Source organism: Cryptomeria japonica, chromosome 7 (genome assembly GCF_030272615.1).
Source record: "Cryptomeria japonica chromosome 7, Sugi_1.0, whole genome shotgun sequence".
NCBI lineage: Eukaryota > Viridiplantae > Streptophyta > Pinopsida > Cupressales > Cupressaceae > Cryptomeria > Cryptomeria japonica.
In genome coordinates this window covers 371958026-371973480 of record NC_081411.1, presented here as the reverse complement: position 1 = coordinate 371973480, position 15455 = coordinate 371958026, and the positions used below count along the sequence as shown (strand labels likewise).

At 33.1% G+C, this 15455-nt stretch overlaps 1 protein-coding gene across 1 annotated transcript; it reads left to right on the top strand.

Annotated features, from left to right (window-relative positions):
- Positions 1–947: 947 nt before the first annotated feature.
- Positions 948–2398, top strand: LOC131035447 (probable purine permease 11). The gene is made up of 2 exons (XM_057967146.2): positions 948–1584; positions 1671–2398. The coding sequence occupies exons 1-2, from the start codon at positions 952–954 to the stop codon at positions 2100–2102; spliced, it is 1065 nt and encodes a 354-aa protein (XP_057823129.2). The 5' UTR covers positions 948–951; the 3' UTR covers positions 2103–2398.
- The last annotated feature ends 13057 nt before the right edge of the window (positions 2399–15455 follow it).

The window sequence follows — 15455 nt, the reverse complement described above, 5'->3', positions numbered from 1 at the left end:
TATAATACATTACAAAATTAAAAGAATTAACATATAAAAGTTATCTTTTAGCAATAATCTTTAGTTGTCATTAAAACTTTTTATTATAAATTCAATATAAATATAATAATAATAATTCCACAATCAATTACAACTAAGATAAGAGATTTAAGAGAAGGGGAATGATCTAACTTTAAGTATAGTGTCTATATTTTTTTAATTAAATATGACATACTTCAACGTCATAATAATTTATATTTCATTTCAAGAAAAACTATATATTTCTTAAATTTATTTTCTTACATATAATAAATTACAAATGTGAACGAACTAACTTGTAAGATTTGTCTTCTAGTAGATAGTCCTTGGTTGTAATTCAATTTTTTTATTATAAATTTAATATAAAAATAATAATTACAAAACCTATTACAATCAAAATCAAAATATTTTGAGAGAAATAGAAATGATGTAACTTTAAGTATTGTATCTATCTTTTTTTATTAAATATGACATACTTCAACGTCATCATAAATTAATATTTTAGTTTATATTTTATTTCTTAAAAAATAAAATTGTACTTATCTATCTAATAATTTAGATATAGATTTATTAAATAATACCTTTAAAAAATTAATTAGCCTATCTTATTGACCAAAATCATCTTTTAACCATTAAAACTAGTAGCCATCAAGTCACGGACCTGTACAATCTTACAGGTAAAGTGACGCTGTATGAACTAAGTGCTGCAAGTAAAAAAGGACAAACTTTGTGCTAAATTTAAAACAATGCCATCATCACTTTCATTCCGGCAGACTTGTTTTCATACTGAATCTAGAATGAACTCAACATCTTAGAGAAACTTTATTCCACACATGAATTCATACATTGCACCCGTGGGAACCGACTAAGGCTACTACAAATATGTACCTCATCAGTGCTTCACAGGCAATATGTCGTGCAAAAGATAATTGGATGCCAACAATGGTGAACAGTCATGAAACAACTAATTCTTCTGAAAACGCAAGACTACATGGAAGGAAAATGTACTGGGTAGCAGTAACACTGTGTATAATTGCAAGTGTTGGGGGAAGATCAGCCGGATCATTGTTGGGTAGATATTATTTTCATGAAGGAGGTCACAGCTATTGGCTCAGAACACTTTTAACGTCAGTGGGTTCTCCATTGTTAATTCTCCCACTGCTCCTCAATGGGCCAACACAGTATTCTTCTTTCCCCACTCGGTCTCTCAAAATCAAGTACCTTAGCATATGCACATTACTGGGCATTTTGGTGGCGGCGAATAACTTTCTCTACTCGCTGGGCTTTTACTACCTGCCCGTCTCCACCTTCTCTCTTCTCTGCGCCACACAGCTAGCCTTCACAGCAGTATTCTCAATCATCTTTGTGAAACAGAGAATAAGCCATTACGTTATAAATTCATTAGTACTCATTACTTTGGGAGCAGTTTTACTGGGCATTCAGGCCAAGGGTGAAAGGCCTGGAGGAGTTAAAAGTGGGGAATACAAATGGGGAATTCTTTCCACCATTTTAGGATCCGCGCTCTATGGGTTTATTCATCCCTTACTACAGTTTGTCTTCAAAAAGGTATTTATATTATCCATTTAAAGAAGATATAAAGAATTAGCAAAAAATTATGTTTAACTGTTAAATTGTTTGATGTTTAAGAACAGTTAGAGAAGAGCAGCTTTGCGATGGTGTTGGAAACGCAGGCGTTGATTTGCATGGTGGCCAGCGGAGTTGCGGCGGTGGGATTGATGTGCAGCGGTGAGTTTAAACACATAAGTAAAGAAGCGCACCACTTTCGGGCAGGAGAAAGGGGGTATGTTCTTACTCTGTTATGGTCTGCCATAAGCTGGCAAATGTGTGTTGTGGGAACTTACGGACTGGTTTCCATGGTGTCTTCTTTGTTTTCCATGGTGGTCAGCACTTTAACGCTGCCGATTCTTCCAGTTTTAGCTCTGCTTCTGTTTGATGACAAAATAAATTCGTTGAAGGTGATCGGAATGGTGTTAGGGATTTGGGGATTTGTTTCGTATGCATATGGTGGGTACCAAGAGTCGAAAAAGGCTGAGGAGATTCCATTGCCGGCCTCGCCAGTATAGACAGTGGCCAGATTCGTTAACTTTCTTGTAGAAACTAGATGATGTAATTAATACGCCATCACCGATGTTTAAGAATATACAATTATTATTATGTTTTGATAGCGAACATTTGTTATGGTGGCGGCCAATACTTCAGTGTTGGCCAATAAAACTCACTTTTTTCAACCTAAATAGTCTAATTAACTGCAAATGTGCATGTCAACTCTGTGTAAGAGACGTTTCTAAATTTAGCATCAACTCTCTGGCAGATTCTCGTAGGACCCAGGAATCGGGATCTACAACCCAAGGATAAAGGAAACATTCCTATTTTATTTTAGAACAACTCTTTTTCAATCAAATAAAATTTATGTACATTTCTTATTGTTTAGAAACAAAAATTTTATTTTTAAAATAAGTAGTTATTTTATTTTGGTTGCTAACAAAAGTTTTAATAATAAAACAATATAGTTTTAACTTTTAGTGGAAGTATCTGTGGTTTGTCAAGATCTCGTTTGCCACATTCAGATCTGGTATTTAGTATATATTTTAATGGTAAAATATTCTATTTCATTTTTCTTCATTTTGGGATTATTTTGATTGAATAATTATTGTAAGTGGTATTTTAGTATATAAATTTGTAATTAAGTTAAACTTAATGCAATTTTATGTGCATATATTTTAATAAATAGTTTCAACGTTTTGTTTACTCATTTATTATCTCTGGTTCATATTTAAAGACACAAATTTGTAGCTCAAGTTAATTTGTAAAATGAAATTGGTCTCAAAAATTTTCATTTTTTAAATTTAAATTACAAAAGAGTCACTTTTGTATATCATTTATCTAGATAACTTTAATCATATGTGTATTATAATAAATTACATTTTTTTAAACTAGAAACACAATGCTCAATTTTATATCTTTGCACCATAATCTTATTATAGATATAAGAACTTTAATCATATGTGTATTATAATAAATTACGTTTTTGAAAACTAGAAACACAATGCTGCATTTATATCTTTGCACCATAATCATATTATAGATACAAGATGTTGTAATAAATTACGTTTTTGAAAACTAGAAACACAATGCTACATTTTATATCTTTGCGCCATAATCAAATTATAGATACAAGTGCTTCAAGCCATTACCTCAAATACAACTAACTATATTTTTAGGGCTAATTTATCACCTTAATATCATTTTTGGCTTGTATTAGCTTTCATTCACCTATACTTTTTTAGAGAAAGCTATGTTGTACACCTTGCATAATGTAATGGTAAAAAATAGGATTTCACTAATTAAGGTAACAAAACCACTAATTTTGCTTCATAGACCACCTACCCCATTTCAAATTGGGGCTACACATAATAATAATAACAATAATAATAACAATTACAATAACAATAACAATAACAATAACAATAACAATAAATAATAATAATAATAATAATAATAATAATAATCAACAATTAGTTGTTGTGCATCTTAGGATGTGCACATCATAGGTGGTTATACAATTTTGAAAATAATTGCAAATTATATAGAACGCATGAAATGCTTTCAATGTGCAAGTCACATTAGAAAAATGCATGTATAATTTGATATAGTGGCTCCTAGATAATGAGTACATGACTTAATGAGCTCATGGTTTTATGTATTACCTCTTCTAGTGTCAAAATTTTCACACCCTACAATTTCACATTATATGACACCTCCCCTTTAGCTTGAGGAAAGAAAATATTTTAATTTCAATATGTTGATATTAAAATATGTATTCAATAGAAAAATTAGCTTGATCTTGGGTCTTTGGGTTTGATTTTCTTGAACAAAACCATCATGCACAAACATTTGAGTCATGTGCTAGTATCTGGCAAAAATTCACAATTGAAACAATCATTGGAGCATTACATTGGATCTATAACTCTTGAATCTTTTAAATAATTTATCACCATGACATTGTATCAATTCTTTGCATGTCATTTCTTCATGGTGCGATGTTGAAGGACAATTTGGTTATTGCTTTTAAGTCCATAAGGGGGTCTTCGACATATATTCTAAGTTGATTTTTCTTGAAAATATTGTTTCTTTCTCACTTTGGGTAATGTAATGCTAGTATTTTGATATTTTTTTGTATTTTTGAATTATAGTTTATCTATTTTTTTTCTAGCATCACATTTTCTTGAACAAATCTTTTATTGTTATCATTATCATTTTATTTATTAAATCCAATTTGGATTTCCATGGAGGTTGAAAAACCAATATGGGGTTTGATTGAGGCAAGCCCCTAAACAACCAACCCAAACATTTTTATCTTCCTTCTTCTGTTAAGGTTGTTTGGAGTCTAAGTTGTAATTGTTGGGATCAAGGTACATCTCAACCTTAGAGTCCAAGCATGTATATTTAATTATTTATTTATTTATTTATTTTTTACCCACTTTGGAAGTCCTAAAAGTTTAGGGGACTAGTGTCATAGGTTTCTATGTTGGGACCATGAAAATTTTCATTATGACTATTTTGGTTCCTAGTTTGGTCGAAGAGTCATGGAGAGTTATTTTTGGCAGCCGGTATTTATGGTGGAGCTCACTTTTTACAAGTGGTGTGAGGTGAGGAAGGAACCTATTCTTGGTTATGGTAATTTCTATGGCGTACTTACATTGTATTTGGCAAGATGTTTTTTTATGGATGAGTAGGTGTTATTGATTTGAAACTTTGATGTAGCCAGTTAAAACATAATCAATATAAGAAAGAATAATAAAAAATAAACACAATTATAGATCAAATGTTCTTCATTATTCTTCTGCAACTCCAACCATCCTCCCTATTACAATGAAAAATTCCCTATCTTAAACAATCCCCAAAAATTTCCTTTTTGGGCAGATTTTTTACAAAATCCAAAAATTGCCATTTAAGGAAATTTTCAAATCTATCCCAAAAATCATGAAATCTTCTAGAGATCTAAAAAACATTCCTATGACATAAATTAACAACTTTCTAATCTTAAAAAGATTACGAGCTCAAAATTAACTAAAAAAACCAACTTTTTAAAAAACCAAAAAAAAAGAGTAAAAGCCAATTTTGAGGCCTTAGATGAAGGAATCTGGCCCTAAAAATTTAAAGTTTTGGGGGCCCTGCCGAACTTGGTTCAATCGGCAATCCAATCAACTCCTCAATATCTACATCCACGTAAAATTTCAGCCCAATCGGACAACCGAGTCAAAAGTTATGACCCCGCAAAGTCCCTGCATCATTCTCCTCTAGTTGAAAAGAACACAGCTCCAAGTGGGTGTCCTCAAATCGGTTCCACTGACCTTAATCCAACTACTGCAATTCCCACTCTGTAATCCATGTGCTCTCTGTTGGTGCTAATCCATCCCACTGTACCAAGTATCTATGGTATTCTCCTTGCCGAGTGTGAATAGTCTTCTTGTCAAGAATCTGTGCAATCTTCTCCTGTTTCTTACTAGGGAGTGTTCACTGCCAATCTACTTCCTCCTCACCGCCATCATCATGAATGTCACCATGAAATGTGTATAGATCAGAAATATTAAATACAGGAGAGATATCAAGATCAAGTGGTAGATCGACCTGATAAGCATTGTCATTGATCTTCTTGAGAACCCTACAAGGACCAACTTTCTTATATTTTAACTTGTGGTATGTGCCTATAGGAAACCTCTCTTTCTGCAAATAAACCATCACTAAATCACCTTCCTTAAAGACATTATGTCATCGACCAACATCGACTATAGATTTGTACTTCGCATTACTTTCTTGCAACTTTTGTCTCACCCCTTCCTGCAATTGGTGAAGGTGTTCTGCAAATGCTACTACATCATCATTGATTCTTTCACCAAGGGGCAACTGCACCAAATCTAGAACACCCTTAGGATTCCTACCATAAACAATTTGAAATGTAGATTTACCTGTAGATCTGTTCACTGAGCTATTGTAAGCAAACTCTGCTTGGGGCAATGCCAAATCCCACTACTTGGGCTTCTCTCCAACAATGCACCGTAACAGGTTTCCCAAACTACGATTGACTACCTCTATTTGTCCATCGATTTGAGGGTGATAGGAACTGCTAAACTGCAACTTAGTCCCCATCTTCTTCCATAAAGTTCGCCAAAAATGACTTAAGAACTTTGTATCTCTATCAGAGACAATGGTTTTTGGCACACCATGCAACCTAACAACTTCTGAAAAAAATAATTTGGCCACTCATGTTGCATCACTAGTTTTCTTACAAGCAATAAAATGAACCATTTTACTAAATCTGTCAACAACCACAAAAATAGAATCATTACCTTGTTGTGTATTTGGCAATCCTAAAACAAAGTCCATGCTCAAATATGTCCATGGTTCTAGAGGTACGAGAAGTGGCATGTACAACCCTATATTTTGTGAGTCTCCTTTAGCAACCTGGCAAATCCTACACCTTGCCACATATCTAGTTACATCTCATTTCATCTTTGGCCAGTAGTATTTACCTTCGAGCAAGGCTATTGTCTTATCCTTGCCAAAATGCCCAGCCAAACCACTGCTATGAAATTCCCTGATGATATTCTCCCTCATGGAACCAACTGGAATGCATAATTATTTCCCTTTGAAGAGATAGCCATCTTGCATAAAGTATTCACCTTGAATATCAAACATATGTCTAGCTATTGGGTTCTTCAACTATTCAACAATCTCCCAGAAGTCATTGTCAGACTCATACAAATCTTTGATTGCATCAAAACCAACTACCTCATTCTCCAATGTTGTTAGAAGTACAACGCGTCTGCTCAATGCATCTGCAACTTGGTTTTGCTTTCCTGATTTGTGCTTCAAAACAAATATATAGCCTTGTAAGAATGAAACCCATTTCGCATGTCTACTACTCAACTTCTTTTGTGTGTTCAGATATTTTAATGCAATGTGATCTGTGAACAAGACAAACTCCTTTGGTACTAAATAATGCCTCCAATGTCTCAAGGCTTGCACAAGTGCATAAAACTCTAGATCATATGTGGAATAGTTCTTCCTTGCCTCATTCAGCTTTTCACTAAAAAAGGCGATTGGTTTACCTGCTTGGCTAAGAACAGCTCCAATACCTACATGTGAGGCATCACAATCAACTTCAAACACTTTTTCAAAGTCTAGTAATGCCAATATGGGAGCTTCTGTTACCTTCTTCTTGAGAAACTTAGAACTTTCTTCAGCCTCATTGGTCCACATGAATTCCTTTCCTTTGGTACAATCTGTGATGGGTGCAACAATACTGCTAAAACTCTAAATAAACTTTTGATAAAATGTGGCCAAACCATGAAAAATTCATACCTCTATTATGCTCCAAGGACTAGGCCATTCCAGAATTGCTCTAACCTTCTTTGAATCCATCTTGGTACCTTCTGCAGAAACAATAAATCCTAGAAATACCAGACTCTCTTGCATAAAACTACACTTTTTTTAGGTTTGCATAAAGTTGCTCTTTCCTCAACACATCCAATATGATCCGCAAATGCTGCAAGTGCTCCTCTTTGCTCTTACTAAAAATTAAAATGTCATCAAAATAAACTACAACCAACTTACCAATGTAAGGTCGAAGTATTGTATTCATCAATCGCATGAAGGTACTAGGCGCATTAGACAACCCAAATGGCATCACCATCCACTCATATAATCCATCTCTAGTCTTGAAAGCAGTCTTCCATTCATCCCCTTCTCAGATCCGAATTTGGTGATACCCACTTCTCAAATCAATTTTACTGAAATACTGAGCCCCTGCAAGAACATCCATCAAACTTGCTATGTGCAATGTGTCATAGGTGATCCCACAATTGTGGGTTACAATTTTACCCATGAAAAAAAAATCAAGTTGCCATTAAAAAAAATTGCAACCACCTTCATTCAAACAGAGGTGTTCAAACGAAGGCACTTTAGACCCTTTGTATGAACTAGGAAGCCTTTGTTCGAACCCCCTTGTTCAAACTAAGGTCCCCCAGCCAAAACATTTGAACTAATGCCCTTGCACTGCCACATTTTTTAATATTATAAGGGGTTCATTTGAACACTCTTTTTGAGTGAACACCCTTTAACTACCTAGTTTTTGGAATGTATATAAACTGAAAAAATGACAATTAAACTATCATATTCATCTACAGCTACAGTGAAGAAGAGAGAACTAGAATGAACCCCAAAGGTGATTTTTGAAGAAGAAATCTCATGTGCGCACTATATATTACCGACCACTTCAATTAGACCATTTGTCAGGTGTTCAAAATTCTTCCTTTCTTGTTACAAATTGCATGTATACAGTTCTTTGTTTCTTGTTCAATTATTTTGGATTTCAAATATTTTTCATTTGAACGTAATTATTGTATATTCTTAAATTTATTGTATTTATTTAAAAGAATGAAACCATAGAGCTAAAGTATAAATATAGAAACAAATACACAGATACTAGTCCAAACTAAAGTAGAAACTCCATAAATTAAGTCATCTTCCTCTATCCATCTAACTTACACTTGAGATACTTTGTTATCAATCTACTATAAACATGGGGGAAAATGTATACATAAAACTTATAAATAGTATCATTTAGTTTAAATTATAGTATTCTACACAAGAAAGAAGAACAAAGATAGGAAAATTGTTGAGATAAATATAGGTGTTGATTATAATCACGACAAACATATATACAAAAATAATATTTTCCTACCCAACTTGCTATCTTGGCTAATACAAAATGTCTTATACATATATAATAAACATGATTCACATAATGAGCATGGAAAAGAAACACATAAGGAAATTTTTTCTAAAGTTATATCATTTCAAAAGGTTAGTGTATCTACCCACATGCCTCTACTTAGGAAACTCAACAGTTGTTCCTTCCATAAGCCCTACTTCTACTAGTGCCTCCTCCACCACTAGTCTTGACCATTTCATAAAAAATTTAACCAATTATTTCTCCATATCTTACATTCTCTAATGTTTAGTCCTCTATTATCTCATTCCTTAGTCATACTGCATCCATATTTATGATTTTTGCAAGCCTTTGACACTATGAAGGTCATTTATCATTTTATTCCTTCAAACCAAAGTATTGGATGCTTGACCCTCGTACATCCCACACTTATTCATATAATAGTCTTAATCTATCCCCTATTACCATATCAGCTTCTACCTTAGATGCACTCATTTGAAAGATTGACCAAGTAGATAAAAAAAATGTATATAACTATAACAATGTTCAAGATAAATGGGCGTTCAAATATTATATAAACATCACTTGGTTTTGAGATTGACATGTCCATTGACTATGGGTTTTGACCACTAAGGATTTCTATATATGATGTTTAATTGGATATACTTAATACACAACTTAAGCTTTATAAAACCATATATGTGAATTTTTATATATCAAGATAGTTTTGTTGCCTCAACATGCCCTAGGTCTCTCAAAGCAAGGACCCATCTTTATTTGTTTTAATAGTTTTAGGATTTTAGTCAAGTTTTCTTGGTTTAGCTTGTATTATCTAGTTCATTCCTTTTTTCATTAGATATAGTTTTGATTATTTTAACTATGATTTTAAAATAAATAAATATATTTTAAGTCCACTGGAGATAGTAAGAGATATTCATCCATAAATATGCATTATACTTTATTGTTTAAAGTGATTTTAAAAGCTATTTTTAGTTTAATTTATATATGCATTTTTTAAAATGTGAATGATGCATAATGTGTATTCATTTAGAATATGTGTATGAGTATTTTATAATAAATATGCATTATAACATATGTGCATTATAATTGTTATAATTAAAAAATTGAAGGTGGATTATACTATCATAACCCACAAACTTAGATGTCTTCACGTGGATAGTGTCTAGGAATACTTCATGAATGTGGTTAAGAAAATATGTTGTTATAATTAATATATTTTACCTTGGTTATTTATCACCTAAGACATAACTACACTTTACTTGTCTTATCTCAGTCATCTAGCATAGTTGTCTTAGCTTAGTCATCTAGCTTAGCAATAGTTCAAGTCTTTAACCTCCTACTTGTGAGGGGATGAAATGTCTTGTCATCAAGATGTGAGAAATTTGAGTAGTCTGGTAGTAATTAGGTCTTTCTTTCAGTTAGATTGAAGTTATTATAGCTCTCAATGCTTAATTTATCAATAGAGGTCAATATGATCACTAAGCAATGCTTCCCAGTGTGACCCTCAGGTTAGGTCAGGGTATGAGTCTTAAGTGTGATGGGCAGTCAAGCAAGCAAGTGGATATCTTTAGGTTAGAACATAGAAGTGAGGAAAAATCAAGGAAATATTATCAATCAATTGAGATGAATTGTTTGATGAGGATCAACCAAGGTCTATGTGATGATGAAAGAGAAAGAAAACACAAATTCAACCCTATGATTCAATCACTCTACACTTGGTGAAATCAATGAATAATGAAGTTAAAGTGAAATATCCATGATTTTCCAAAATCCACAACCTTGAAGGTCTTGATGATGATGTTAAATGGAAGTGGGAATGAGAAAAACTACCCTGTGAATCCTCCAAGTTTGCAAGCAAAGGTGTTGAAATGATCAACTTAGACAACCAAAGAAGTGATCAAATCAAAATGCAAGTCATTGAAATTTTTCCTTGATTTTCTCAAATGCATTACCTAGGTGAGAATTCTCCTTGAGTTACTCAAATCCGTGAACCAAGATGATGAGGTGATGATTTATCCTTGAGTTTCTAGAATCCATGACTTGTGGAAGCTCAAAGATTGAATAACTTTAAAGGCAATGATGTGAGGAGTAATTCCTTGGTGAGCGATAATGGAGATGCTTTGAAGTAAATTGAATGAGAAAATATTGATATTGAGGGTAAGTCACGATGATCAACCCATGAGTTGAAATTATCCTTGACTTGCTAAAATCCATGCCTCAACATGAAAAATAGCAAGGATGATATATGAAGAGAGAAGAAATGATGAAATAAATTGATCCTTGCTTGGAGAATGAAGATCAACATGATATTGAAAGTGAATGAATAGATTGTGTTGAAGTTGGAAAAATTAAATAATCATCAAATCTATCCTTTACTTGCCAAAATCCTCTATCAACATGATTATCCTTGATTTGAAGAAATGCATGACTTGGCAAAGGTAGATGCAACATCATGATAATTGATCAAGAAAATGGTTAAGTTTGATGAGGAATGAAGGTGATTAACATGATCAGCAAATTAGAGAAGTAAGCAAGTTCATCTTTGGGTGGACAAAATCCATGACCAGGGAATAATTTATCCCTCACTTACCAAAATCCATGACCTTAATCACATTTTTCCTTCACTTGCAAAAATTCATGACCAAGGAGGCATTTTTCCTTGACTTTCTCAAATCCCTGACATTGGGTGCATTTTTTCCTTGACTAGCTCAAATCTGTGGCATTGGATGCATTTTTTTCCTTGACTTGTTCAAATCCCTAGCATTGGGTGCATTTTTCCTTAGGTTGCCCAGATCGATGACCTACATAATATTTTTCTTAGACTGATAAAATCCTTGACCTACCTAGGTGCATGATGCTCAAATTCACAACCTTGTTGGGTCATTGACTTTGAGGTTGGAAATCAGTTTTATCTCTACCTTAGCTAAATCAACAACATGGCAATGAGCAATTGAAGTGATGAAGAGCTAAAGTCCACCATCTTGTGGAAGCAATAGATCATCCATGACGTCAAGAAATCCATGACCTCTTTGTGAAGTGCAACAATTCATCCTCCACTTGCCAAAATCCATGACTAGACTTGCAAAACTAAGAAATTTGACCTATAAAGTAGATAATAGACCTGATTCACACTTGAAAATTAGAATTTAGAACATCTAGATTCTATATATAGATAGCATGTTTTTTTAAATAAAGATATATCTTATGTATTTGATCCAAGAATTCCTTTATTTTTCAAGTCAAGAGCTAGCAGTTGGATGCATGGTGCAAGGGGTGAACTTATCAATAAAAGGGGAAAAGTTTACGAGTCAAGGCTTGGAAGGCTTAAAGAAACATTTCTTTATATCAAGAAATCAATTCAAAGATTGAGCCACTACATGGGGATATCTCTATGAACAAAATGGAGGAGTTCAAGTCAAAGACAGGTGAGATAAGTTGCAAGGGACCAAGATCCACAAGCATGAAGAATGAGGTGTACAAGATAAAATATCATCTATCTTCACAGATAGTAGGGAGAGAACTTCACAATGATGCAAAGGAAGACTCACTACATCTAGATAGAGTAATGAAGATGAGGATTTTTTACAATTATCTTGAATTTCCTTTGGAAATCCAAGATTCAAGGCTAGTACACCATGGAGATATCCCTACATCAATATAAAAATCAAGGTCAAGAGTAGTCATGATGAAGGATTTCAATGTTGAAAGGTGAGACATATCATGATGAAGGACAAGTGAAAGTGATCAAGTCAAATAAGATGATGCAATTTGGGAATATCTCCCACTATCATCTCATTCATCATGGGCTTGGAAATGTTGATTATCAAGAGATAGTGCCCGAACCACAAAATCCACTCTTTTATGAGCTACAAGGTGTTCAATTAGCTAAGGTGTGCTTAGTCATCACCAACCCAATCACATCATTCTAAGTCAAGGCATCGAGATACATTGAACCTAATGCATCCAAGAGTGGAGCAAGTGACACATGTCACTTCATCAAATATTGTTTATCTCACCTAACCTTGATGCCTATTTTTCAACATTCAAGGAAAGACATGTGTCCTATTTATTATAATTAAATAATTGGTCAAGCACTTATGTAATGGACCTACATAACAAACTCAGCCATTGATTTGGATTTGATCTTGTCCATTGTTTTGTAAAAGGGAAGCTTATAAAAGGATTAATCTCCTCATTCGTAAAGGTTTCTAGATAATAGTTAGTAGCCAGATAATTAGGAGTAGGGTAGAGTAGGAGGAGAAGGCAGAAATTGTTGCCAAGACTTGTTGCAAGAAACATATTATTTTCATTGAAGATATGGTGAATTTCATGTGTTTATTCTACATTTTGCATGGTCTCTACTTCTCATTTGTTTTGATGTTTATTATATGGATGGAAATTATTGTTGATGATGAATGGTGAAATTCGCATGTTCATACTACTTGTATTTTGCTAATTGTGAAATACTTTGTGTGATCATCTAAACTCTTTACATAAGCTTAATGGTAACATTCCCAAAATTCCACCCTTTCGATTTACTAAGTTTTGACCCATAAGTAAAAGAAATACACTCTCAAAATACAACTAATAAAAAATTTCCTTTTTCTTTTCAAAACAAGATGCGTATTTGAAATAAATCTTTTTTTAATTTTCATTTCATCATGAAACATATACAACATCATATTAATAAACATATGAATGCATTTGCATTATCCTTTTCAAACTTCCATTTACTTTAGGAATATTTGAATACATATAAACTTCTAGGAGCTTAGTGAAAACATAAGCTATAAAAAGTGGTCCAGATGTCCTTACTAGCATACATCCTCAAATATTGGTCATCATATACATGAGGAAGAGCATCACTTAAGCGCTTTTCTACCCAGCTAAGACTTTACAGTCCCTCATGCCTCTTTTAACTAAAGTGGCCCAACCCTTCAACGAAGAGTTTGGTTTGGTAACCTCAATAATATAGTCTTCTGAGCATAGTTTTGTGTCTCACATAACTAGAGAAATCATACATTGGCTACAAACTATATGTATGACATTCCTTGCCTAGTATGTAAACCTAGATCATAGTGAACTGACAATGAGGCAACCTACATTACTTTGGCCAAAGAATTCATCACCCAGTACTTTGAGTGAGAGTCATATGTCCACCCACTTTGTTACTCTATTTGTTATACTGGTCATTTTACTAAACCCGTATTTATCCCATGAGTTAATAATAGAATGATGTTCTAGGTTATTCCCATCCCTGGATTGTCCTAACCCGGGATTAACCAACTCAATCATTCCTAATTACTAAGAATTGCATTATAGAATAATTCTAACTTATCAATCACATACATGAATCTATTCATAAGATTATAAGTTCCTATCATTCCATAATACATTCACTTCAAGTAATACAATTTCTATCATTGCTTCAATTGAGCCTATATAACATCTTAATCTATACATAGAATATCAATATAAAAGAAAGGAATAATCCTCATGCCTATAATATAGCTATTAGGCAATACCAATTCCTTTCTTCAATGAGGCTAACTCCACCACTATTTCACTATCTTAGAAATTCCCAAATCCTTTGATAATAGCAACTATCCTATCCCCTCACAATAATGAACTATTTCCTTCTCTCAATGAAAAACAATGAGAATAATAACAATAAGCAAAATGACAAATGATTATGGGAATGAAAAGATGAGATGTGATGAAATGAGATGGAATGCTTTATGCTCCAAGAGAGATCCTCTATTTATACAAAAGTATGAGAGACTTAATTCTCTAATTAAGCTCTTTGAATTGACACCATTATCCCTTTTATCACCACCACTAAGACTATGTGGCTTCTTTGTTGATCACAAAGTCAACACATAAATAGTCCTATCAAATATTAATATGAATCATCCTTAATATTATGCTTAGTCAAATATGTTTAACTAACTTACTTATTACCTATTCGACTTATACATCTATCCTAATTAATACATTCCTATCAACCAAGCCTTACTATGCTTATTAACATTGGGAAATGGGTTGATTCTTGTTCAAAGTATCGATTACCATTTTTAGCTAAGTGAAAATTGAACATGCAGGCTGACATATATATAATCCCAATATATGTATTGAATACACATATAATCTATTATTCGATAATTAATTGTGTGTGTGTGTGTGTGTGTGTGTGTGTGTGTGTGTGTGTGTATTCATCTATTAATAGATAGATATGAAAACACAAGGGTTTAAACCTATCAAAGAGATTCAATCCAACATTTTGAGCCAGGATAATCAAACCCTACTAAACGTTACTCAAAAAACAAAAGGCATCTTACCACTAACCCAACTAATCTAGCTCGACCAACTAGGTTGTGAGTGTGTGATAGTTCAATAAGGAAAATATATTAAGATTATCGAACCAAATTCCTCTCCTGAGTGATACTTTTCCTCTCGTCTGAAGGCTTGGTCATTTCTTGTATCCAATTTAGAACATCACAATAGTAGTTAGTTGTTATTAAAACATACTTATATATATTCATCATATATTTCATATCAAAATTATATCATATTGATTGAATAGTCATGCAATTAATTCTTAATCAAAATACATATATATTCAATACATATTCATGCGATAAAGCATTTTAACTAAAACAAG

Coding starts and splice junctions, on each gene's coding strand:
- LOC131035447 (XM_057967146.2), top strand. CDS start 952: ATGCCAACAATGGTGAACAGTCATGAAACAACTAATTCTTCTGAAAAC. Junction 1,585..1,670: donor TACAGTTTGTCTTCAAAAAG/GTATTTATATTA, acceptor GTTTAAGAACAG/TTAGAGAAGAGCAGCTTTGC.